Source organism: Dreissena polymorpha, chromosome 15, assembly GCF_020536995.1.
Source record: "Dreissena polymorpha isolate Duluth1 chromosome 15, UMN_Dpol_1.0, whole genome shotgun sequence".
In the NCBI taxonomy this organism is placed as follows: domain Eukaryota; kingdom Metazoa; phylum Mollusca; class Bivalvia; order Myida; family Dreissenidae; genus Dreissena; species Dreissena polymorpha.
The window spans coordinates 60,644,704-60,672,040 of record NC_068369.1 but is presented as its reverse complement, the minus strand read 5'-3'; the positions used below and the strand labels follow the sequence as shown (position 1 = coordinate 60,672,040).

At 38.4% G+C, this 27,337-nt stretch overlaps 1 protein-coding gene across 2 annotated transcripts; it reads right to left on the bottom strand.

Moving 5' to 3' along the window:
• Nucleotides 1-622: 622 nt before the first annotated feature.
• LOC127859912 (collagen alpha-1(I) chain-like) lies at nucleotides 623-25,849 on the bottom strand. Of its 2 annotated transcripts, XM_052397511.1 has the most exons (44): nucleotides 25,524-25,849; nucleotides 24,385-24,600; nucleotides 22,933-22,967; nucleotides 22,396-22,419; nucleotides 21,626-21,688; nucleotides 20,833-20,877; nucleotides 20,033-20,086; nucleotides 19,589-19,642; nucleotides 19,285-19,338; nucleotides 18,774-18,827; nucleotides 17,803-17,955; nucleotides 17,470-17,568; nucleotides 17,055-17,297; nucleotides 16,731-16,838; nucleotides 16,537-16,590; nucleotides 16,095-16,202; nucleotides 15,795-15,839; nucleotides 15,568-15,621; nucleotides 15,073-15,171; nucleotides 14,663-14,770; nucleotides 14,140-14,193; nucleotides 13,743-13,841; nucleotides 13,367-13,465; nucleotides 12,952-13,005; nucleotides 12,640-12,693; nucleotides 12,127-12,345; nucleotides 11,901-11,954; nucleotides 11,682-11,735; nucleotides 11,210-11,371; nucleotides 10,703-10,918; nucleotides 10,157-10,264; nucleotides 9,724-9,885; nucleotides 9,115-9,168; nucleotides 8,671-8,778; nucleotides 8,128-8,181; nucleotides 6,959-7,030; nucleotides 6,652-6,732; nucleotides 5,758-5,838; nucleotides 5,478-5,513; nucleotides 4,773-4,908; nucleotides 4,280-4,383; nucleotides 3,612-3,683; nucleotides 3,044-3,247; nucleotides 623-2,476 (listed from the first exon to the last, which is right to left on the bottom strand). In XM_052397511.1, the coding sequence occupies exons 1-44, from the start codon at nucleotides 25,597-25,599 to the stop codon at nucleotides 2,324-2,326; spliced, it is 4,236 nt and encodes a 1,411-aa protein (XP_052253471.1). In that variant the 5' UTR covers nucleotides 25,600-25,849; the 3' UTR covers nucleotides 623-2,323. The 2 variants fall into 2 exon arrangements, with proteins under 2 accessions (XP_052253471.1, XP_052253472.1); XM_052397512.1 differs by lacking the exon at nucleotides 24,385-24,600 and having other exon boundaries at nucleotides 25,524-25,842.
• Between the last annotated feature and the right edge of the window lie 1,488 nt (nucleotides 25,850-27,337).

Genomic DNA, 27,337 nt, shown 5'->3' with positions numbered 1-27,337 from the left:
CTTCCTCATTATCATCATCATCATCATCATCAATACTTGTAATTTGTAGACAAACAAAAAACACACTGCTACACTACTTATACAGAATATCAAGAATGCAAAAGACAACAAAGCCATGTTTTTTTTTCATTGTTTTTATATCAGCTGACACAAAAACTCCGCACTTTGACACATTCATACATTCAATAACAAAACTAAAACAAATGTAATGCAGCATAATAAAACAACCTAGAATGAGGCGAAGGCTTGCACTAAAAGACTTCCAAAACAGAAACAAACAAAATACATTAACATTGAGACGCTTTACTTTCTTTAAAAAAAAATAGAATAAGTACAGAATGTAACAAAAAACCTTAATCTATGTTTGTGTTTCTTTAAATTAAAATAACTTTTCATTTTCGGATATAAAAAAAATGTAGCATTGTGGGATTGTAAACAAAGTACAAGCATTAGACATAATAATCAAATATCACAAGAACTTAAGCACCTTATCATCACAGTTTCAGATCCATCGCTCCATAATCGAATATAGCACCGTCATTAAGGGAATGACTCCAATTTGAGAATGAGACCAGTCACAACGTGTTACCCAGATCGCCCAAAGCCATCAAATCTATTTGGCGCCCAGGTACATAATGATAATGAGGTTATTTATCAGGCGTTATTAAATGCTCTTGAACACAAAATTACAGTGTCAGCACATCACAATCGCATAACGTTGTTGAAATATAAACGACTAAGGAACACGTTGATAACATCCTGAGGAAAATTACAAATTGCTGCTGAGGGGATCTGAGCCTAGATAATGAGATTTAGAATTAATGTCCAGACGCCCCGTAAAATGCAATCCAGCATAAACTACCAAATTAAATCAGCTCTGCCTAGAATTTCTATCACGCGGGACCCATGTGGTACGTCACGGTTTCTCAGAATCAGGCACGTGGAAAGATTAATGTCGTTAAAATAGCGAACATTAAGATAATTATCTATTAAGATAGTTGAGCCTTGTGGTGTTTTGAAACGGATTCCCTCAAGATGTTCATTTTGAAATCTCGTTAGATAAGTAAACATAAATAGCTGACTTCAAATCAATTTAAAAGATAAGAATGTCCCTACAAGAAAAAAATCCAACATGAACCGTGTGAAACTAAATTAAACTGCTGGCGCTTATTTGACCTGGATGCTGAAGACAAGCAAACTTGAAACGTCGACATTGTTCTAAACATAATTTTCCAAACACGTGGTCAAAATGAAATTTTGTGTAGATTTACGTGCATTAAAAGCAACAACAGTGTACAATAGCGTACACACTGTGTACTGGTATACACAGCAAAAATGAAAATCCGATATATGACGTGAACATGTAAATGGACGGAACATGACAGGGATGAGAAAAATGCACATATCTAAATATATACATAAATATATGAAATAATCAGCGTGAAACATCTACCAAACCATCGTGATTAAACAACATAATTGAGCATGAAGACGATGTTTAATGCCATGATTGCGTGCTCTGTGATCAAGATTGAATTCTGCCCATTTCCGATATAAGTGTGTGTGTTTGAATGTTCAAAATATACGTGAATGTGTTTGTATGTTCAACATATATAAGTGAATGTGTTTGAATTTTCAAAATATAGCCAAAACCAGACACAATTGCCATGATAATCCGGAATGACTACCAATTGAAAATTCGTCACAAAACGAACCAAATTATGATTTTTCACGAAGCATCTACCATTCATCTTTTATAAAAATTGACGTCAAAAACGACGTCGTTTATTGTACACTGCAATAAATAAACGTCAGGATGACGTCATGATGTTCAAGAATACCGTTACATCGATAATTGTGTAAAGGAAATACATGTTATTACCTGAGAAAAAAACGTTTCTGCAAATACAGAGATCTATGCAGGTGTAAGCAATGCAATTTGATATTTGCCTTGGGCATATTCAATCATTATGCATACTGTGCCCGTAATAAAGTTTGATAACAACATATCATTGTTTACAACAATTCTAAAATTAAAAATAGTTCCATCAAATACAATCGCTTTGCAAAACATTTTTAAACATAAAAATTGCATTAAAAAAATAAGCATATCAAATTTTAAGGGAAAATGCGTTATAAGAATTTAGAGAATTTTTTGTTTAGCACATTCGTAAACAAGTCAATGTACCGTGACTATTATTGCCTTTTCGCAACTTGGGGTGGGGTCGGGGAATAAGGATGGTTAGGGTATGTTTTTTATAGATATTTTATAGGAAAATCATTGCACAGAAATCCCTAAGAAAGCTGAACGTCGCTCCGGAAGTTAAACTTCTGGTCGGAAACACACCTCGCCAACTGTGAGGCCAATTTGCTGGTTCTCGGCTCCAACGTCGTACAAGAGGACGTCGGTGATCGGAAGTACCGCAGGTCGCTTCGTGCGGATCGTGTAGCTGGATTTTCCCCATTGGTTGTTTATCTGGAGAGAGGAATACATATGCAAATAATGTAGGCGTTTCACTGAAGATGTACTGTTTTAAAGGTATAACTAAGCTAATATTTGTCTCTACCTCAACGAGTAACTCATCTGAATTAAGTAAGACTACAGGGACAAACTCCTGGTCCTTAAATTATGCATTTGAGGCGCGGAGCTACTTCATAAACTGAAAAAATACATTCTTTAATAAATAATTGTTTTGATGTATAACACTATTAACAGTAGTTCATTTATTATTAACACACTCACTTAAGGTACTTTAAGTACACCAAGGGGTTGTCTTACATAGGCTAAGAATATTTGTGTGAGCTATATGAAAAGGGGGCTTAATGCATGTGCGTTAAGTACCATCCCAGATAAGCCTGTGTAGTCCACACAGGCAAATCAGAGACAACACTTTCCGCCTAGACTGAAATTTCGTTTAGTAAGGACTAATTGTAAACGAACAAATCATAAACGTGGAAAGTATTGTTCCAGATAAGCCTGCGTTGACTGCACAGGCTAATCTGGGACGACACTTTAATCAAATGCATTAAAGCATACACTCACCTCGCATCCCTCGCTCTTCTCGATTCTGGTCGAGCTAAGGTAGCGCGTTGAGGAAGTGTCGATGAATTGCGTGTTTTCGTCGTTGGGAAGAAGCTGGTAGCCGCTCGTCTGCAGGTTCAGGCAACGGAAGGAGAGCGTCTGCGTCGCCATGTCGCTCTGCTGCTGCAGCAATGTCAGCTGGCTTGACCGGATGTTGTATTGGATCTACGGAAACGAAAGTGCACATATGGTCATCATTTGGAAAAAAGCAAAACGATATGCGATATAGATTACTATTATTTAAATTATCTTTAAAAAAATCATAGCTTGACTGCATCGTTTCCGTGAGCGTTTTCCATTAATGCTCGTTTTAGAATGCCTCTGCTGCACTATTGACGCTAAACTCTCGACTACTACTCATATGTATGTATTTTATGATTGGGTTTCAACTTATATGATTGTGAATACAAAACAATATAAACATGATAACTTAAAATAAATTAGCGGTTACACTGAAAAATGAAAATAACATTAAATTGCAGTGTTCATATAAGATTCTTGCGGCAAATCGTAAATCTCACAACTATACCTCATTTCCGTTCACGTGCTCGGCGAACCAGACTGACGTCATCGGCTTCTTGAACCACCTGCCCTCCTTGAACTGTGAGGAAGGCATAAAGACAATAAATCAATCAATCAATCAATCAATCAATCAATCAATCAATCAATCAATCAATCAATCAATCAATCAATCAATCAATCAATCAATCAATCAATCAATCAATTAAAGATTTTCATCAAGGCTGACTACGTCATGCCTTTTGTTAAACATATATAAACAAACACAGTTTCTAATAGCAAATTACGTATTTTTTTTCTTGTTCATTTACCGAAAAGTCCTTTGCTTTTCTTGACAACAAAATTGTATATACGAATGAGCTCTTTCTACGTGAATATTTTAATTCATACTCATGCGTATAATAATATATTAATTATATACTGCAATAGTAACGCGCGTCACCTCAACGATATAATTTATTTTTCGAACATATATATATGGCATATTTGAAATTAAAGCATATTAGCCTCGCTCTGAGAAAACGGGGTTTAATGCATATGTTAAAAGTGTCGTCCTAAAGAAGTCCGTGCATTCCGCACAGGCTAACAAGGGACGACACTTTGCACACATGCATTTAGCCCCGTTTTTCCGGACCGATGCTCATATGTAATGTTCGTAGGAAGAACAAAGTGCCGCACCTGTTGCTTAGGCTCAACACAGGTCTCAGCGTACGACTGGTGGAATCTACAGTAGACCTCCACTGGCTCGAACGCTCCCATGCTGGGATCAACAAAGTAGCGACCTAGGGGAAGTGAAGAAATAAACTCATAAAAATCTTCGTCGAGAAAAACAAGTTTCTGTTAGCCAAGGTGCTAAGATGTCTGTTCACGTGCACGCCACTGATCTCAATGGATAAGCTTTGAATGCACGTTTCACAATACTGCTTGAATGCTCAATTCCAATAACACTTTTCAATACATATAAAGCTTCTGAATTGTGTAACTCTTAACATAAGTAAAAGGTTGAACGCATTCTTAGAATTGTAAATCTGTATTTCAGTTAGTTGCTCAAATGGTACCCCGGTATTTCCTTTTTCGTGATTAAGGTAGATGTGTCAGCAAAAACATAAATAATTTTGCCTCGTAAAACACAAACAAGGCATACTAGTAATAGGTGCTGTAAAAGGTTTACCATTCTTGAGCGGGTTGATGCTGAACCTGCGGATGTGGTCACACGACCTGCCGGGAGAGAAGCGCGTGCCGAGAGGGCGTCTCATGGAGTCGACGGCGTGAAGGACGTAGTTTAGGTTGACCAGAACGTCATCGTCCTATCCACGACATTAGAAGGGAATAATGATAATGCGACTATAATGTAGGTGAAATATATAAGCCTAGCTCAGAGAACACGGGGCTTAATGCATGTCCGTAAAGTGTCGTCCCAGATTAGCCTATGCAGTCCGCACAGGCTAATCAGGGACGACACCTTCCGCATGTATGGTATTTTTAGTTTCAAGGAAGTCCCTCCTTACCGAAAATCAAGTTAAGGCGGAATACACAGGCTTATCTGGGATGACCCTTTACGCACATGCATTAAGCCCAGTTTTCGCAGAACAAGGCTCATGTTTCATTGCATACCCTTGTTTAATATATGACAGTGCCGAGTCTTTGATTGCAAAATTCATATGCAAATGTGTTACATTCGATTGATTAAAATATTGCATCGCTATAAGAAATACCATTATTACAAATAAAGGCAAACACGATGCGTTTTTTTACTTAAGATTGTTAATTGACATTTCTACTCGACAACAATTTTCCCTTAACAATTTGTTAAATTGTTTTTCTTGCATGTACTGCATGAACACGTGCATATATGTAAGAACTATCTGCTACTCACGGGATCAGGAAGAACATCCATCTGTGGCTGGTCGTACTGAAACTCAATAGAAATCATATGAAACACGTACACATAGCATGTCTAGCATGAAATAATGCTCACAGATATACCACAAAACCACAAGAAAGTATTCAATCATTCCAGTAAAAGAAATATTTTGAACATTTTACGAGCATATCATATAAAGCAAACAAAAGCGTTTGCTTTACCCTTAGCCATTTTAGACAGACTCAACGATGTACATGCTCACGCCTACAGGAAGTGGCAGCGTGTTAATTACCTGGTATCCGTTTTCCCAGGAGGCGGGTCCCTTGTACTGTTGTACCTGTGCCTGCTGAGGGTAGTAGGTGGGTCCATAAGACTAAAACAACGGAAACAACTATTGAACAACTGAATAGCAGCTGCAACAACAACAGCAACAAAAGGCTCAAAGCGAACAGTGAGGCCAACTACGGCGTGTAGTTGAAATAAGTTCATTGCATATTCTAAAAATTAAAAGCCGAATTCAACCAAAGTTAACTTTTAAAATGCACCCATGTACAGCTGATAATGCGTATATCAAAGGTTTTTGTTCCCCTTCAGTCACCAACGTGAAAGGTTATCAATTAAGCGGCCCTCGAATGAATTAATGTGAAAACATTATAATTATTTAATGCCGCTGAATGCGAAATTTTGTCACCTTTATTAAGTAATTGACAATACATGTACCGAAATTTGTCTGCGTTATAAGAAACGAACCACTCAACTACCCTATAGCGACTTAAATACTAGTAGTTTGAGAAATGTTTCTAATTAATGAATCAATCCAAGGAATCATAATCGGCTTCTGCTTTCTACTTTATAGAGATGACTATAAAAACATATGAACACGGGCTTAAGGTATCGACATACTGTAGAGTTTTTGTTAAAACTGGGCTGCATGTGCGTAAAGTGTCGCCCCATACTAGCCCGTGAAGTCCGCACAAGCTAATATGTTAGAAACTTTCCGCATTTATGGTTTCGTTCGTCTCTTCTTAGCAAAAACCCTGTTAAGGCGGAAAGTGTCCTCCCCGATTTGCCTGTGCGGACTGCACAAGCTAATCGCGAAGACATTTTACGCACGTGCATTAGGCCCACTTTTTTCAGAAAGCGGCTTATATTGTAGAGATTTTGCAATACGCTGCATCTTACATACCGGAGGTCCTGGAGGTCCTGGGGGTCCCGGGGGTCCGGGCTGTCCCTGAGGTCCGTCGTTACCCTGGGCACCGCGTGGTCCCTAAAATACATTATATTCGCACCTAGGATACAGTCTTTAGTGTGTACGTACCAAATAGTATATCTGAAACGGCAACTTGCCTATTTGCAAATATAGTACAATCAAACTAAAGATGAAGACACATCTATGTTTACATATAAACATAATTTCGCTTTGCATCACATCTCGTCCTTTATATATAAAGCTAATAAAGGGCAAATCAAATAAAATACTGTGTTGTACTCACGCTGAGACCCGGGGCACCGACTGGACCCTGTGGACCGTCCTTGCCGTTGTTACCACGTGATCCAGATTGACCCTGTAGGAAAATACCTTAACAATTAATTAATTAATTAGGAACAAAAACAATTCGGCTTCGTCTGTGCATGAGTAATAAGTCAAAAGAACATATGGCCGTTTTGTATTATAGATGATTTTACTTCTAATAAAAATTGAGTCTAGATATACATCGCATTCTTGGTATTAATGCTGCAAAACATTGACTGCATTTCATTTGGCATCTGTTGTTATCTTGTGCCAGTGTGAATGTGTTGCTCCATTGCCACATTTCTTGTTCTTCGTAGAAGAACTTGTTTAGCAAATATTAAAATTTACAATGCTTTGCTTTATTGCTGAAATGTTGGTATTTTTTTTGCTCCCTTCAGGATGAAAATAAACGATAATTTGTATATCTATTGCTGTATAAAATAAGTCGAGTTTGTTTGATGCGAGGTAACCTTGTTTGTAACCGAATTCCATGTACATTAGTAGCTAGACTACCTGAGGACCAGGAGGTCCGCTATTCCATGTACATTAGTAGCTAGGTTACCTGAGGACCAGGCGGTTCGCTATTCCATGTACATTAGTAGCTAGGTTGCCTGAGAACCAGGCGGTCCGCTATTCCATGTTCATTAGTAGCTAGGTTACCTGAGGACCGGGCGGTCCGCTATTCCATGTACATAAGTAGCTAGGTTACGTGAGGACCAGGAGGTCGCTATTCCATGTACATTAGTAGCTAGGTTACCTGAGGACCAGGCGGTCCGCTATTCCATGTACATTAGTAGATAGGTTACCTGAGGACCAGGCGGTCCGCTATTCCATGTACATTAGTAGCTAGGTTACCTGAGGACCAGGCGGTCCGCTACTCCATGTAAATTAGTAGCTAGATTACCTGAGGACCAGGCGGTCCGCTCTTTCATGTACATTAGTAGCTAGGTTACCTGATGACCAGGCGGTCCGCTATTCCATGTAGATAAGTAGCTAGGTTACCTGAGGACCAGGCGGTTTGCTATTCCATGTACATTAGTAGCTAGGTTACCTGAGGACCAGGCGGTCCGCTATTCCATGTACATTAGTAGCTAGGTTACCTGAGGACCAGGAGGTCCGCTATTCCATGTACATTAGTAGCTAGGTTACCTGAGGGCCAGGGGGTCCGCTGGGGCCTTGTTTTCCAGACTCGCCGTTCGGGCCCTGTCAAAGAACAACATTGGATTAAAATCATGTCTTTTGGTACACAAACAAGTTACAGATCTATGCATGCTCGAAACCCTTATTTTTAAGCGAAGTTAGCTTAAATTGAAAAAAAATGTAATTGGCAAAGTTGCACAGTTGAGCATAACATGGTTAGAGTAACGCAAACAATGTTACTAAAATGATTTAAACAGCAAATGCATAACTCTGGCCACTTAAAGGCGTTGACCCTAGTCAGCTTTTGTCAGGTTTATGATAACAGTTGTCCGTTTATATTGCAATGTGTTATTACATATTAGTTGATACCAACAAGAAATTCTCTCTTGCTAATATTGTTGGAGTCTTATTAACAAGACCAAAGGAAAACGATATGAACTACTTTGAACGATTTCTGTACGTTTGTCTACAATTTAATAGCAATTAATCATTTAGACTCTAATTCCTCAGATAATTTCTAGTATTTTAACACCTGTTTCCGAACATACGTACCGATGGTCCTGGTGGTCCTTGTGGACCGGGAATACCAGCCCAACCCTTGTCTCCCTTTGCTCCGTTTCTGCCATTGTCTCCTTTCTCTCCTTTGTGACCCACTGGTCCCTAAATGCACATAAGAAGCCATCAAAAATCCTTGCCCACCCATATAAATGCCATAAAGCTTACAGTTGTATGGACTTTTTTTAGATTGTTTTCCAATTCAGAATATGATCCCATAATGCACTGTGTGACCTATAATTATTAATTATTAGACCGGATGTGATATGAATGCTTTAGATTTGCGTTTTTAAAGATAACAAGACCATCGATATAATTCTTCTAATGGGAATACATCATCTCATTCTTTTTTAAATATTAATCATATACAAAAAACGAAAAGCGTCCTTATATAAAATATTTGGAGTTGCAATAATTTAAGAAGTGCAAAGTACTACATACTGGAGGTCCTTGGCTGCCGGGGGCGCCAAAAGGTCCAGGTGTGCCCGACTCACCCTAGAAAAGTGCAACATTATTCAAGGCAAGAATACTATGATGATAATATAAGATGATATTAGTATTGATATTAAGATAATTATTATTGTTGTTCCATGCTTATAATGATAGGCGAATTTCTATGAATATGATAATAATCGTACGTCTATGAATATAATAATATTAATTTTATGCCAACAAATATGATACAAATTATATTGATATGAATATGATACTAATGGTATGGCTATGATTGATCAAAATCATATGACTATGAATACAATTTGAAAGCTATTAATCCTAAAGAAGTATGTTTGTACACTGAATTTACATATGGATAAACATCTCGTTAAAACAGAACTATTACAAATGAATTGCTCATGCTATTGTCGTCCTTTTTCAAATATGTACACGACATGTTTTTTCGCAGTAACACATTGACCAACAAATTTCCCAGCTTAATTTCAAATACTGCTCTACGTGCTGAGTATCATTAAAATAGTATGTATCATACAATTCATGTCTAATGAAGTTAATAGAAAAGAATAAAGAAAAGAAAAGAAAAAAGTCACGCACTCGTTCGCCCCTCTCTCCGCGTTCTCCTTGAGGTCCGGAAGCACCCGGTGGTCCCATTGGGCCGGGCTGACCTTGAAGTCCTGGTTGACCCACTGGGCCGGAGTCACCCTTGTCGCCTGTGCGACCCGGGGCTCCGGGAAGTCCATCTTGTCCAGCCTCACCCTGTGTAAATGCGACCGTTAGATACAAGTACAGCAAGGAATGTGTAGGTCAATCCATTGTTTTTGTTTACGTGCTTTATAAAAGCACTTTGTTGCATAACCTTATCATATATATTAGGCGCTTGAACAAACAAAAGTGGTAATACATAGTTTTGTTCACATTTATTAATATAGAAGGCCTGGTATAAGCGTTAAATATTATATGAATAACGCTATCTGCCACAATTATGTTGTTCGTCTGAATCGGTTTCATTTTGTGTGACGTCATTTACCGGTCGGCCTTGATCTCCCTGTGGTCCCGGCAGTCCCATTGGACCTGGCGCCCCCGGAAGTCCTGGTTTGCCGTCACTGCCATGTCGCCCAACCTCTCCTGGCATTCCCTATGAAAGAAAACAAACGTTAAATAACCGCAAATGAGGATTGAATGCAAAAAATAAATTTTTTAATCAATCACAAGGTTTTATTTGGAGTATTAGATGTATCTACAGCGACGAAAAATAACACAATTTTCCTCCTTCAAAACATGTCTGACAATTGTGTAAAATATTTGGTCACATAACCAAATCATGTGGACACACTCAATGTGAGTTGAACAAACCCGAAAAGAAAATTTACTTAAGGATTTAAGAAGAACTTGGTATCCCGAATGCTGAGACTAAAAATTCGATAATAAAACTAGTAATACTAAAACTAAAGATATTATCCCTATATTTCTGTGCCCGAAAGATACGGTCCATCGGCTCTGCTTACATGGTTAATTTATAAAAATTACATTCCATAACATAATTTGCAAGGTCAAACACCAATGACGCCATTACCTGTTCACCAGCCGGTCCCTGTGGGCCCTGCGCTCCCTGTTGTCCGGGGAAACCGGGAGCGCCTCTATCGCCTTGAGGGCCTGGGACGCCCGGGGGTCCGGTAAGACCCTGTTGGCCCTGATTTCCTCTATCGCCCGGTGGTCCGTCCTGCCCGTTGATGCCTGGGCCGCCGTCTTTGCCTTGAGGGCCCGGGGGTCCTACTTCTCCGCGAGATCCCTGTGAAATGTCAAGTGATACACAAACAACTAAAATATACATATATAGGTTCAGGTAATTAAAATCAAAGTCCCGTTGTGTATGACTGTCATATGTACAAAAGAAATGTTCATAATGTCTCGTACGCTGATAATAAATTCGGAACCGAAAAGCAATATATATTTAATATGAAATATATATTTTTAAACCTGCATTTTCTAATTTTCTGAGAAGATAATGTTAAAAGAATTTTTTATCAGCGTTTCAAAAGTATATGTATTTGCGATTACAAGGTGAACAATTAATCATTACTATTTGTCCTGGAGCGCCAGTGGCTCCCTGGGGGCCGGTTGCACCGGGTTCTCCGTCATTTCCTGGGGGTCCTTGTCTGCCTGGAGTTCCGGGGGTTCCGGTAAGGCCGATTGAACCCGGGGGACCGCGAGCACCATTTTTGCCCTCAACTCCGGGTGGACCCTGAATCAAGCATGTGCTAAATTGCGTGTTATGTAGTAAGATTGGTTTGGAGAAACGCTTGTGTGGGCCTCATTCTTTCTTTGTTGGTCAGTTTTATAGTATTTAAAATAACTGCTGTAGGTAATTGCATTACATTATTTTTTATTCGTCTTTAAAAAAATAAATTGATTTGATTTTGTCAGATGGTGCACGTTGACAATTTCCTGTTGAAACTGTTGTACTTTTACATGTTTTGTAATACAACTGACACATATTGTACACAAAAAGTAAAAATAAAAATCAACGGAGATATATTCATTAGACGCCATACCGGTTCACCACGCTGTCCCTGCTCGCCTGGGTATCCTGGAGTTCCGCGGTCTCCCTAGCAACGAGAAATATACTCGTGAAAAAACACGCATGCGCGTACAACTTGAAAAAAAAATAAACATCAAACAAAAAGCACATTTGTTTCTGTTCTTCACAATTAATTCAGCAATCGTTTTAAAATGATCAAGATCGTGGAAAGGTTATGTAATGGTTGACTTACTCTTGTCCCTGGTGCTCCTTGCTCTCCGGGGGCGCCTGGTTCACCCGGTGGACCCTTAAATGAAACAAGATTTAATAGTTCAATAATAATCAGATTTCTGCTGTAATAACGCGCATATACAGTATAATACATGGATATTAATAACTTATGTTATTATTTTATCATACAAATAAAAGCACCTATTTTTAAGATTATCGACAGTACGAAACAGATCATAAGCTCATACCCCGGGTCCCGGAGGTCCAGCGGCGCCGGATTCGCCTGCAAATCCCATCACACCACTCTCACCCGGGAGTCCAGGCGGTCCTGGCTCCCCGGAGGCACCACGGTCACCCTTTTCCGGTTTGATAATCGACATTGGTCCGGAAGGGCCTGGTGCTCCGACAGGTCCGAGACCACCGGGCTCTCCGGGCATACCGTCGTTTCCGCGTTGACCAGGGGCACCCTGAATATAACAGAGGAACACGTGACATGTGATAACATATGTATAACAAGTGTTGCAAGTATAGCATACTGCTCGCGAGTATTTGTAAGCCTGGGGCTAAGTCTATATGAAAACTATTCAGTGAACAGTTGTTTCCTTCGTGCGAAACTTAACAGGTCAAAGAGGAAACTTAATGCTAAAAAACGTTCAATAAAAGTATTAATGTAATTGCCAATATTAACATAAACCATACAAACAAAATATTACAGGTACATATGATTACTATATCAGAAACTTCTCCCACGAAACACCTACCCTGCTACCCTTTCCGCCCTCTCTTCCCGGAAGACCTCTCTCGCCCGGAAGTCCCTAAAATATTCCCGAATACACGTGTCACAATTGTATAGATTGTATGATAGACATGCTTTCTTGCATTAATGTGTACGAATTGTAAGTAGTTTATAAGCTCTATAATGTACTAAAATCTATTTGCTCAAACTCACGGGCTACACGAGAAATAAAGTAACACATAAGATTGCCCGTTGGATACCTGTTATTGTATATATCAATAAAAAAAGCCGTAGCATGTAGTTGAATCCCTGTATGTTCATCATTTCATTGGCTTACCGCAAGTCCCTGAGCTCCGGGCTCACCGCGTGGTCCCGCGGGTCCATCCGGTCCCTAAACGTACAATACAACAAACTTTGATGCTCAAAAAGGAACACATATACTTAACAAATGATGATTCTTCCAAATAGTTATTAAAATGTATTCATCAATGTTTCGACTATGATTTAAAGGAACTTAAAGCTGAGACGTCACGAATGTATTTGTAGATTTCTTTTACATAAATGCATTCAACAGAAACGAGCTAGCCATATATGTAACAGACAGTTAAATTCTGACGTGTACTTTTTAAAAGTATATTTTCGTCATAAATACTTCTTGAGAGTGAATATGTTGACATGTAGTTTTCTGTATTGAAATGCTAAGCATATTTACTATTTGGTCGCTCAAACCTAATTATGTAGTAAGTGCTTACTTCCGGTCCGCTCTCGCCGGGAACACCCTGGGGTCCGCGTTCACCGGGGGCTCCGCGCTGTCCCGGGGATCCACCCTCGCCGGGGAAACCGGGCTCGCCCTGAGATATAGGTGGGGGACTTTACTCATTCCCTTGTTTATACATAGATACATGAAAGGTCAAGACTAAATATGAAAATAAAAAATTAAGAGTTCTTAAAAATCGCCAATTACATATTAATTATACATATTTAAACTTAACTATAATTATTAATCAATCAAAGTGTTTTAATGCATTTGTTCAAAAACAAATATTTTCAAGAATGGAGAGAATAGACATATATTTAATGTAATCTGTCCCTAAATGATACCTAGTCTAGTGAAGTTCCTCTACTCACTCTTTCTCCAGGGGTGCCGGGCTCTCCAGAGGGTCCAGCTGCGCCGGGTTCTCCGGCTCTTCCGGACTCACCTGGCGATCCGGGGGGTCCCACGGGGCCCTGAAAGTGATGCAAATCGTGGTCATTGGCGGAAGTTGGTAATATTTTGGTTTTTCTGCTATAAATGGCTTTATACATTTAAGCGGTTTGAATATATATGAGCCCATTGTTCAGATAAATGACACGCATTTAACAAAATGTAAGCTTTTCCTTTAACATTTCAATAATTTATATTATGTAATAAACAGCTTTTTAAGGCTTTTTTTAAATCAAAGTTTGTCAATGCATTGGTATCAACGCGTCAAGATGAGATTCCGCAGCTGAGTAAAATAGAAAAGAAACCAAAAGTAATACGCACCGAGATACCCTGTTCTCCCTGTCTGCCTGGTTCACCAACTTCTCCGCTGGGTCCCTGCAACCATAAACTCGTATTATGTGGCATAATAAGACATTTGAACTAATATTTGTAAAGGAAGGCTTTCTAACTGAACAGATTTAACAATAATAATAATAATAATAATAATAATAATAATAATAATAATAATAATAATAATAATAATAATTATTATTATTATTATTATTATTACTATTATAATAATAATGAGATGAAGAAGAAGAAGAAGTTGAAGAAGAAGAAGAAGAAGAAGAAGAAGAAGAAGAAGAAGAAGAAGAAGAAGAAGAAAGAGGAGGAGGAGAAGAACCGGAGGAAAAAGAAGAAAATATGACAAATAAAAAGAAGAATGGGATACAGCAGAAACAAATACCATCATATAATTAATAACAATGGTAATTTAAAAAACAATCAATAACATTAAAAGAATACGCATAATAGTTATACAACAAAAAAACAATTATAATCATAAAACATTTTTTTAACTCACTGTTGGTCCCGGGGGTCCGATTTCTCCGGGTTCTCCCTGCGAGCCGCGCTCCCCGCGTGGTCCCTGAGGTCCTGGTGGTCCGGACTCCCCTGTCCTGCCCGAGGGACCCTTTAATAGAGAAACGCCGCAATTGATATCGGAATATATAGGCAGACTCTAGAGTCATTGGAAATATTAAATCGGTTTGAAATAAGTTCTGTTCAGTGTGTACGTAAATATCACGGACATCGATGTGTAAAAGTAATAACTGGCTATTTCTATAACATCAGATACAATTGATTCGCGCCCAGTCAAACAGGTTTTGTGCATAAATCATGAGCTTCAGCTGATTTATTTTCGAATTATATTACCGAGAGTTAGACATCAGCAGTTTCAAAACTTAAAGTGCATGAGATTTTTTTCAAACTTACAGAATCTCCCTTGGGTCCCGGCATACCGGAAACTCCGGGCAAACCCGGGGGTCCCTGCATTCCCTGTTCACCGTCCTTGCCGTTCTCGCCACCGGGTCCCTAAACAAGAAAAACAGGGTTGGGGTTTAAACCTTTATTCAGGTAAAAAAACTACTAAAAAGAATATAGACATATTCATTGCGGTTTATAATTAAATTTACCACAGCTGCAACCATTACTGTAACCCTTATCATTGCATAGTGCATTATAACCATCATCACAAATAATAATCAGAATCAGCAATCACCATGATTGTTTTCTTCTAAATCACCAGAATCAATATCAATGTCATCATTATCGCAAATGTACACATTTCACATATAAAACTGACATGCGTCTTCAATGGTTAACATGTATGAAAAAGTCATCCAATAGATGTATTTTAAGTGCTCTATGAGGATTTCGTTTTTCATAATGGCCTTTAAATTGACATATTTTTTACGCTAAGGACATTACCGGGGGTCCAGGAGGTCCAGGGCGGCCGTCAGATCCAGAGGGCCCAGAAATACCCTGCAAATGTTGAGTCACGCATATGAGTTGCCATTTAATGTTCACTTCATCTTATGTAATTGTGCTTTTTTTTCAAGGTAAAAATAGGTACAAGCATACAAGTGCAAATATGAAAACGACGGCTATTCACTAATCTAATCACAATAACAATGTGGGTTGTACCGAATACATACCCTGGGGCCGGTCGGTCCAACTGGGCCAATCAGGCCTACTGCTCCCTGAAATTAAACATAAATGAATGTTTGTGTCACAAGATTCATGCAAACACAAGAACATTGTCATTTAAAGCGAACATAAATTTGTTTTTATGACGTATAAACCCGTCAATTAGAGAACACATTTTCAACCAGCAAACAACAACATGTGTATTACAAATTTGTCGCATAGTGTTTATAAATTGATTGTCGTAAATAAAATAAAATATAATGAATAAATATGAGAATAAAAACGTTAAAACGCAATTGCGCATCTACCGGCGCTCCCTGCTCTCCGCGCTCGCCTTCCGGTCCCCTCTCGCCGTCTTTTCCGGCCGGGCCTGGGTTTCCAGGGGCTCCGGGAGTTCCCTGCAAGCCTGGCATACCCTGCAAGGTCAACGGAAGTCATGAAGGAAAGGATTCAAAATAATTAATGTAACTTATTGAGACGTAAATTGTAGCTGTCAGTTCAACAATGTTGAGTAAATATAAAACATTCAAGAAACCGTAAAGAGTTATGTATTACAGCATGTAATAATATTACGTCATCAGTTATTTTGATTAGGATACGAATTTCTGTGAGGGGCTTTCTTTAAGCCTCGCGCTACTGATCTCAATTCTCTTCGCCATGCTTCGTCAACATCACTATGGTCACAACACAGATTGGCACATGTTTTCATGGCATAAATTTATACGTAATTAAACTACGTCATCAACTTACAGGCTCGCCTTGGTTACCGGGTGGGCCTGGCGGTCCAGAAGCTCCGATGGGTCCCTGAAAACAAGTACATACTGATGTATAGTAGAATGTCGTTACACAATCAATGGACCGATTAAATTTGATAATAAATCTAAGATTTAGCGATTATTGATCAATAGAAAATCTAGAAGACTGTAATGACAGGTGTTTCATACTCTATTTCCGGGTGCGCCTGCTAGACCAGGAAGACCTCGTTCGCCGGAGTTTCCTGGGGCTCCACGCATACCTGGCTCACCGTCACCTCCGGGTAGTCCATCCTTACCCTATGTAAAACATAAAACCATTATAAGTAATGTTGAATTAATAAATTTCATTACAAACGAAACTAATTTATATGTCATTGAACAAATTGAGTCTTAGTTCATACAAGAATAATACTACTTTTAACCTCGAGATCATTTGTGAACAAAGTAGCTTCGCATTGTAATAGCAATGCATAATCATAGACCAATACAAAATGCAAAACATAAAAAACGTACAGCTTCTCCTTTAGCTCCGGCGGCTCCGGGGGTTCCAGAGAGTCCGGGTGGTCCCTGGGGTCCGGGGAATCCTGTGGCGCCGGGCTGTCCGCTGGGGCCCTGGTCTCCTTTACTTCCGGGTTCGCCATCTGTACCGGGCGGTCCTGGTGGTCCGGGTTCTCCTGGCTGGCCGGGACTTCCGTTCTGTCCGTCAGGTCCTGGGAGACCAGTAGATCCGCGTGATCCGGGTTGTCCAGCATCACCCTATGGGAGAGAATCGCCACCGAAGCGGAAATTGATGTCAAACCAACAAAGTTCGTCACTTTTAGAGCCAGAAAGTCTTATCAACTCAACGCGAACCATCCATAATGAATTTAAATTAGTATAGAAGTTCTGATGACAACGATGTGTTAGGTTTCGGTTACTGTATGTTTACCTTAGCGCCTGATGCACCAGGGAAGCCAGGAGGACCTGGGGGTCCGATGTTGCCCGGGGCTCCACGCTCGCCAATCTTTCCGTCAGTACCGGGCAATCCCTTGAACCAACATCAATCAGAAATGTTTAAACACCAATGTGAAAACATAACTAAATAATCTGTTCACATAAACCCTAATTTCAAAATATCATAAATATACTTGTTTAGCAATATAAACAAATTAACATATTTTTGTGGTTAAAATTTAGACAGCACATGCCATTTATTATTGACATTCGATTTTAAATTCAACAAAACGTGCAAATTCAATAAAAAAAATTGTCTAATACATACAGGTGCTCCGGGTGATCCATCGCGTCCTCTCTCGCCTATTGCTCCAGCCGCTCCCATGGGGCCGGGACCGCCAGGGGCTCCGACTGCACCCACCTCTCCCTTGTCACCAGGACGACCGTCCTCACCGCGTTGTCCGGGTCTGCCAGGCATTCCCTGGAGGTGGGATAAATGCATGTTAATTCACTGAGTAGAAGTGTACATAAAATTGTCGGACAACGCTTGTACTAAATACTGAAGATTCGTGCGTCTTTTACACTCTGAAGCGATTGAACGCAATTGGACGAAGAGCAGATGACGTAAGGAGTAGCGCACTAAAATGTTTTGAAAAGGACTTGTAGAGATTTAAAAGTCCCATTTGTCACTATTGATGTTTGTGTTATTGGAGCAATGGAACAATAAGATTAAAATTATAATTACGCATAAAATTGGTGTGTTTGGACCGTTGACATTTGAACGACTTTAAGTGTGTCTATACCTGAATATAAAAGGTGGACCAGTAAAGTTTGACATAAACATAATTCTTAAGTAAAGATCTGGTATAAATTAATTGTAGTACATTTATATAAAACGTGGAAAGTGATTAGTTTCAACATCAAGCAGTGAGTACAGGTATACATGACATACATGTAGATCTGTTCAAAGAAACACTGTATGTCACAGGATGTGACATAATTATAACCCGACGTATATGTTAATTTAGGAGGGGGGGGGCTATTTTAACGAAGAATATACAATATACAATAGTGTAAAACATATACAAATTGAAAGCAGAAATGAATACTCGTGACACATGACCTTGAATTGTGACCTCAAGCTTTCACCCAGGATCACAAGAATTGCATATGACAAATCCAATGGTAATGAAACCTTTAACAAACATGTTTGAAGTATTTATCTATATTCTAAGTTCTCTGATTCATTTCAATGAACTCACTGTCAATAAGATTCGAATGCGACAGGCAGATACTTACAACGTGTCCCTTTGGTCCGGGCAGTCCGGGGATACCTGGCCGGCCCGCGTCACCCTGGAAACAGTAACATTACCAGTGTAAATAGGATCTTTAAGATTGCAATACGTATAACAAAACTTTTCGGTGCACTTTCAATTTCTATTAATTTAAACCTGTGTTTTTGCACGAGTGCATAGATCGCCTATGGTTTATTTATAACGCTCACGATCTGATTCCTGGAACACCAGTACTTGGTGTCTATAGGGTATCTAAAGATCGCTCCCCGACAGTGGGGATCGAATACGTTACCTCCCGATCGCAAAGCGGACACAATATGCACTACTACACTGCAACCTATTATTATTAAAAACCAAACAATAAATAAGACACTTTCAGATTCCATTAAAACGAGCTTCATATCCCCCTTAATTATATAATAACCCCATATATTAAAGCTGCGATTTTCCATCTCCTTTAATAATTATCAACAACTATATACCCACTGTGTCATATCACCCGTATGTTTACTCACTGGGTTGCCTGTTGGACCTGGTGGTCCGGTCTCTCCCGTCATGCCTTCGTCTCCCTGTCAACATACAACGGAATGTGATCGTGATGTCTTTACTAAGTTATGCACACAATTACGAGCCGTACATGAACTTAACTAGACATAACAACGCACAACGAACATTTATTTTTTGTCAATATTTTTGTCTGAAGACATGCCAACCTATCAGATGCCTACAATTGGGTCAGATATTTGTTGATATTGGACGATTGATCTTTCTGTTTCATGAGATAACAACCAATATTAATGATAATGACGTCACACTTACGTCATTTCCTGGTGGTCCGATCGGTCCCGGAAGTCCACGTGGTCCAGCGGGACCCTGAAGGAGAGGAGCTAAAAGTTACATCTGCTCTCTTAAAGCCACAGTACTCTGGTTTGCACAGTGTAATTATATTTATACTCGTATTTAAAGTTATTCAACAAAATTTGATGAACATTTAATGTAAAGACAAAGAATATACAAGTTTATTTGCTTGTCTGTGAAAGCATTGTCACTCCGGGGACGCTTTCACTCGGTTTTGCATGAAACAGCACGCTCTTTCAATTTTGTGATGTATTTTCGATAAATGTCAATTATTATCTCGTAATTCTAGAAATTGAATAAGTGATACGCCGTTCAACGCCGTATTCGATAATGATAGATCTACTTTAAAAGGGCCGATACGTGCGTTGTTGTATTGGGTAAGATATTACAGACAAGTGTACGTACGGATTGTCCGGGTTCTCCGGTCTCTCCACGGGGGCCGGGGAAGCCCTGGGGGCCCTGTAAACAAGAGTCGCTCATAAACATTCATTAAACCATTGAGAATTTTCTACCACTGTGAAACATTCTTTCTGTTATACCTGCTGGCTTTGGTGTTGTAGTAAATATATTCACCGTGTTGCATAAATGAGCAACATAAATATTTGTCGAATTAGTTTTTTTTTCATCCATGCGCAATATGCATTCGAAACTGCTTTATAAATCCGACATCCTAATGTATACACTCAAACTGCTTTATAAATCCGACATCCTAATGTATACACTCAAACTGCTTTATAAATCCGACATCCTAATGTATACACTCAAACTGCTTTATAAATCCGACATCCTAATGTATACACTCAAACTGCTTTATAAATCCGACATCCTAATGTTTACACTCAAACTGCTTTATAAATCCGACATCCTAATGTATACACTCAAAGGTCTAAACTGCTTTATAAATCCGACATCCTAATGTATACACTCAAAGGTCTACACTGCTTTATAAATCCGACATCCTAATGTATACACTCAAAGGTTTAAACTGCTTTATAAATCCGACATCCTAATGTATACACTCAAAGGTCTAAACTGCTTTATAAATCCGACATCCTAATGTATACACTCAAAGGTTTAAACTGCTTTATAAATCCGACATCCTAATGTATACACTCAAAGGTTTAAACTAACAAATAAGCTGAGCACAAGCGACGAATATAGTCCTAAGATTTCAGTCTATCCGGACATTGTGGGCGAGTACTTACCGGCTGACCTGGGGATCCAGCAGGGCCTCTGGGTCCAGGAACGCCCTGAAGTAACCACAGAATTTATGTTACACTACACTAATACAATGCAATAATAAAGCACGTGTTAAGCTTAGATAAAGTTTGTACTGTAAATAGGTATACATGTTCTTCCTCAAACATTACTAAACCCATTAAAAAACATAATGCTAACTCGTAGAATACATAACGTTTAAATGCCCTATAAGAAACACTGTATATATCTTACAGTTCTTTCACTTGTGCGATAACAAAGAGTGCGTTGAATTGTGGTCACTGGAAAGCGGTTATGACCTTGAACTTACAGCTGACAATATGTGTGGTCCATACTTACAGCGGACTATATTTTTGGTCCATACTTACAGCGGGCATCATTTGTGGCCCATAATTACAGCTGACATCATGTGTGGTCCATACTTACAGCGGACTATATTTTTGGTCCAAACTTACAGCGGGCATCATTTGTGGCCCATAATTACAGCTGACATCATGTGTGGTCCATACTTACAGTGGACTATATTTTTGGTCCAAACTTACAGCGGGCATCATTTGTGGTCCATATTTACAGCTGACAACAAGTGTGGTCCATACTTACAACGGACTATATTTTTTTGGTCCAAACTTACAGCGGGCATCATTTGTGGCCCTTATTTTCAGCTGACAACATGTGTTATCGATACTTGAGGACTATATATTTGGTCCCAACTTACAGCGGGCATCATTTGTGGCCGATAATCCATATTTACATCGGACATCACTTTTGGTCCATACTTACAGCGGACATCATTTGTGGTCCAAACTGGTTTCCATGCTGCCAATTAGGACCAGCCTTCTCGTCCTAAAATAAAGACAATGTAATAAACTATCATGCACAAAATTTTGTTATAAATGATGCAAAATGTTATATAGTTTTTGAAGTAATGTTTATGAGCGTCGAGCAGCATTTTAACAAATTGTATTGTACATGTATAAGGATTGTAATTGAAATAACCCCCATAGTTTGTTTTTTTAAATTTTCATAATGAAATAAATCTATTAAGTACTTAATATAAAACATTATAATAGTAGTCCCGTTTCTATAAATAACCGCTTTATCATTACTCAGTTAAGCACTTAATATAAAACATTATAAAAGTAGTCACGTTTTAATAAAAACCGTTTTATCATACATATTGACTAAAGATAACGCTAACACCAAGGATTCAAATTTAAGCAAGATTTTGATAATATAAAAACCGTAACAACTTCATCTCAATAATTGAATTCATCTCAAAGAAAACTGACTAAAGAATACATGGATCGAAAAATTATCAAACCCATATACTATATATACATTTTAAAATTACAAATGTTGCATTTTTTTGCGAGGGCAGATAATGTATTGAACATTCGAATCCGCAATCCTATGGTAGCAATATGTACAATTATTGATATCGAATATTGAATCTGTGCTGCTTCATAAATGCTATATTTCATTTATATATACATTTATTTGTCACTTTTATTCACTTTGAATTATTTTCTGAATTGATAACATGTACTTACAGCAGACATGACAGGTACAAGGACCTGAAAAAGAAAAAATTCATTGAATTTATTTTTACTTATTTGAAACAGTGTATGCTTACAATAATTAGCTCATGACAAACATGTGAGTCGTGTTCTGAGGAAACTGGACATAATGCATGTGCGTAAAGTGTCGTCCCAGATTAGCCTGTGCAGTCCTCACAGGCTGATCAGGGACGACACTTTCCGCTTTATGACATTTTTGTTTAAATGAAGTCTCTTCTTAGCAAAAATCCGATTGAGGCGGAAAGTGTCGTCCCTGATTAGCCTGTGCACAGGCTAATCTGGGACGACACTTTACGCACATGCATTATGCCCAGTTTTCTCAGAACACGACTCATATACGTGTCCATTTGCAGTCACAGCCATCGCGATTATTTTTAAATTAACAACTCGACATCAATATTAAATATCCAAATAAGCTTTTATTTGTACAATTATTTGTATACATATTAATCGAGCAAATCATCTGACAGATTATCTTTTAAATGTTATCAAAGATTACTTTACACTCACCACCGGTTGTTCTTCAAAGTCATTTTCGCCACGTACTGTAAAGAACACATGAGAAGTGTTTACACATTAGTCATTTGAAGCACCAAACTATGCTTATACTTGTGTCAAAAACAAAGTTTTGTTGATCAAATATAGCGGTCAGAGACACGGATCTTAGAAATGAATGACAAATGATAGCATAATTATTGTTGGATGTTGACATGTTAAATACTGTGTACGTGAATATAAAGTAAATTTTGCAAAACTAAAAAATTAAATAAAGTCATTAAATACAACAGAACGTTTCTTGAGCTCGTGAAACTCTAAGTTCTTAAAACAGTGAATCATTACCGACTGTCGGCCTTTGTATTTGAATATCATACCCGCTTGATGCAATTCTTGTTTACACCTTGATTTCATATGAAATAATTTTAGTGTTCTATCCTTATTTTTGTATTTATTGTAACAGTGAAAGCCACGCTATCCAAACTTTGCAGGAATGGTGCTGGCTTATTTTGATTTAAGTTACTTTATTAATTGGAGTCATGACTCGTTAAAACATTGCGCAACAGCTCATTTACAGTTAAATTACAAACTTGTCCAGTTTTACATACGACACATTTGACACATACATGTTAGGGTTGATTGGTACGAATGTTAGGAACACACAACAACAACTGTTTAGCGTATTATTGCATTCGAACCTACATGTGTAAATCACATTTTCAACTAGACATATATATCTATATATGTGTATATCTATATAGAGGCACGCACATGTCAAAAGAAGAACGTTTCATTTCATTAATTAACTTAATTTGTAACAATCATATTAAGCATCAGCAAATCGGTAACAACACTAATTCGCATTGCTACAATTATCCAGAACATAAACATGCAAAATGAATATTTTTACGTCGTTACATATAAATGTAGTTGGCTACACATATACTACTACTTATAGTAGTGATAATAATAAAAATATTAAACATAATGCTCCGATCAAACATTGAAAACAATACGTTATTAAGACGGACAGAGTGAATAATACATGTACAATTAAAAGAACGTGTGCCAGGTAACATGTAATTGAAAGGAGACGTGGAATACACCAACATGTTAGTCTGCTACTCTAGGTGCGGATAATGGTTAGCGCTCGTGCAGACGCCAATTGTCACGTGACTAGCGTTTAGAAAACGCTAGCACGTGACCACGTGACATACCGACATTCTAGAGCAACACACAAACATAGATGGGCGACGGCGCGATTCTTCTGCACTTCAAAATCAGTTTACAATTTACCGTCTATCTGTAAAAATAGGCAAATTTTGGTATTTTTCTGACCGATGTATGTTCCGAAGCGCATAACAGCAATTTCCAAACACAAATTGTTCTTTTTAAAAGCAATGTCTACATTTATAATATATGGTGCAGTGTGACCGGCCGTCCCCAAGAGAGCTGATGTATTCTCACCCGCTTCCTGTCGCTGCAGCTCCTGTTTGCACACAGGGCAGCACTCGAGGAAGGGAACTATGACGTCACTGGGATCACAATTGAAGTCATAGTTGCACTCCGATTCTACGTCACGACATTTCGCTTTCCCGCCATGACAGAAACATTTATAGCACGGCTTCATTTTGTCGGGCAGATAGAACCCGCCTTCGGCGAGATTCTTGCATCGACTGTCGTCTAGAATGTAACCAATGACGCTCATGATAACGTACAAAATGCAACACCAGTGTTACTTTATTGAAATGTTCTAAGAACGAAACAACTATTTTAAACTTTTGTGAAGCAGACTAAAATGACACGAAGTGAGTGCAGAAAATATAATATAGCTCATTCAAGAATCCTTTTTACCAAAGTAAAATATTCTTATCATTTTTTAATAACCCTATGGATTATTCCCACATCGGCTCATGTGAACAAGACAGACCATTCTCAAGCGTTTTAGGAAGAGATATTCATATAAACGTATACAACAAATCATGCATGATTCTGACTGTGCGATAGAAACCTACTTATCTTTTTGACAAAAAAAGATAAATGAAAACCGGAAGGAAAATTCTTAACTCTAAGAGGTGCAATGGCGTGTAAAGCTGTAGAGACAAACACACTTTACTTTCGCAAATGGCATAATTAAAAGCTAACTTGCGTATTTTTTGAATCGGTAGAATCACATTCCGTCATCTTTCAATAATTAAAACTGTCAAAAAAAACAAAATAATTTTGCATTTGTTCACTTGCGATAAGTTTTGCCTTTTATAAACACGTGTACCACTCAGTGTTTTTTCAGAGCAGCACACTCCACATACCTTTGATAAATGTTTCTGAACAAACAATTATAAGAAGAGAAAATATCATTAATTATCTGGTTAAAATGGTAATTAATGCGGACTGCACAGGCAGATCAGTTAGGAAGAAAACTTAAGTATCTAACAAGATTTGACCCTGATACTCAAACAACTCTACTTTATATTTACGGATGCAATTCAAAGCGAGAACAAAGAAGCAACTATCGAGAGAAACAATAAAAAAAGCGGAATACAAAACGGGCAACCTGCAGAGCAGTTTGTGACACAGGCACACAGACACACATACTCTTGACTTACCTCCTTCCTGGGCTTGAACAAATCCAAGTAGCGCACAGAGGCACAGCAGTGCCCACTGCACAGTGTCTGGACTCATGGTTCTGTGTGCAACACCTCTCTAGCCCCTCTGCATTTAATTGATGGCAATACAATTGTAATCACACTCAAATAAACGGCCGTCTCGGGGTTCGCAGGTCCCGAGTGCGAGCCTAGGTACCGTTAAGGGCCGTGCTGTCTAGACTGACAACCACGGGTCCTATTCCGGCGCAGTCCAAAGATGAGAAATAGTCTGGATATAGCCGAATCGGCTAATGGCAAAATGTTCTCAGGCAAGATTCAAGCGCACCTGATTGACGGTTGATGCGACCAATCAGAAACGTTGTTACAAAGTTAGTGCCGGTTGGGCTGTAAATCATTCTGATGTATGTGATTCTTTTTCTAAGTTGACCCAGAAAACGGTCTGTTGGTAATTTTCACGAAACAAGATATTTAAAACAGACGCTTTGTTCGTTATGCTCGCGATAAGAGAATTATGTAAAGCTTTCAGATTCAGCAGTTTTTGTAAAAGTTCGCTAGAACTTCTACAGTGTTTGAAGCTAACAGCTTCTTGAATAAGATATATGTATTAGTAGATTCAATAAATTTAATGCAAAATGTAAGAAATTAAAAGGTTAAATAAAAAATCGACTGTTTAAATATAATGTTGTACAAATACGCATTGGTCTTTCAAACATATAAGTTTAAAAGACAGGGGTTGTCTCAAAGTGGTATTTTAAATTATATTATTCGAAGATAAAACGCTCTTCATTTCGGTTTTTTTACCACTTATTGCCGAGCGGGAGGAAAGAATCTTGATAAAAAAGCATTTAAGTGCATACTCATTCTATGAGCAACACGGATTAATTTAATGAGTACGAAAGCGCATTAACGTTGAAAAACGGCTGACCGCAGTATACTTAGCAGAATCAATTGCAATATGCACGACATACGTACAAGAAAGAGCATAGTTAAACAACGTTGCAGACTTTAAGATATGATCTCTAAACCCAGAACATTTAAAGCGAAAACTTGTAGTAATACACATTATAATACTCCTTCCCCTAACGGTTTAGTTCCGGAAATTCCTAAAGTATGACACGAGTTTGCAAACATGATAAATATATAATGCATATTTTGGCAAAGTGATCAGATTGCTTAGCCAAGAAGCAGTCTAAAGAGTACGATATTGGTACATGATTACGACACTGAGTTTATTGTAACTTGTTCAGAGTTTTAATTTTCGATAGAACAAATTGCGAATGCCAGTGTTTATTTCAAACACATATCAAACACCAATTAACCATGTGGGATGATTAAATCACCACAAACGCGAAAGATTGATTGTGTAGCTTGTCGTCAGCCGATATCAACGCTGAACGTTTTACTTTCACAAAACATATATATTCAGACATATATTTTTGTATATATTCAACCTTCGCAACAGTACAACCAAAATCTCTTCCCGAGACGGTCCGTCATTAAAAAATGACGTCCTAATTACTGGCCTATTAAAAATGCACTTTTGTGTAACAATGTGCATTTAACAGGTAATTAGAATTCGGACCAGTAACATTTACAAGAGCCTGTCCGTGTGACCTGGACTGGTTTTTGGACTTTCTCAGAAACAAATGCCATAGAACCATTGGTCAGGCAATAGACTTCACTTTTGGGGACAAGTGCTATGTACATGTATTGGAAAAATAATTTATTGCGTTCTTTGAGTGTCCCCAGTACACTGATATACGAACAAGTTATTTGTATAATTGGTATAACGTCAAAAAACGAAACGTCATTTT

What these genes read in the sequence shown, in the direction of transcription:
- LOC127859912 (XM_052397511.1), bottom strand. Translation starts at nt 25,599, where the DNA reads ATGAGTCCAGACACTGTGCAGTGGGCACTGCTGTGCCTCTGTGCGCTA. An exon ending in TCGGACCCCCGGGACCAACA is followed by an intron (nt 14,194 to 14,662) that starts GTGAGTTAAAAA and finishes TTATGGTTGCAG; the next exon opens with GGACCCAGCGGAGAAGTTGG. An exon ending in AGGGCGGAAAGGGTAGCAGG is followed by an intron (nt 12,346 to 12,639) that starts GTAGGTGTTTCG and finishes TGTTATATTCAG; the next exon opens with GGTGCCCCTGGTCAACGCGG.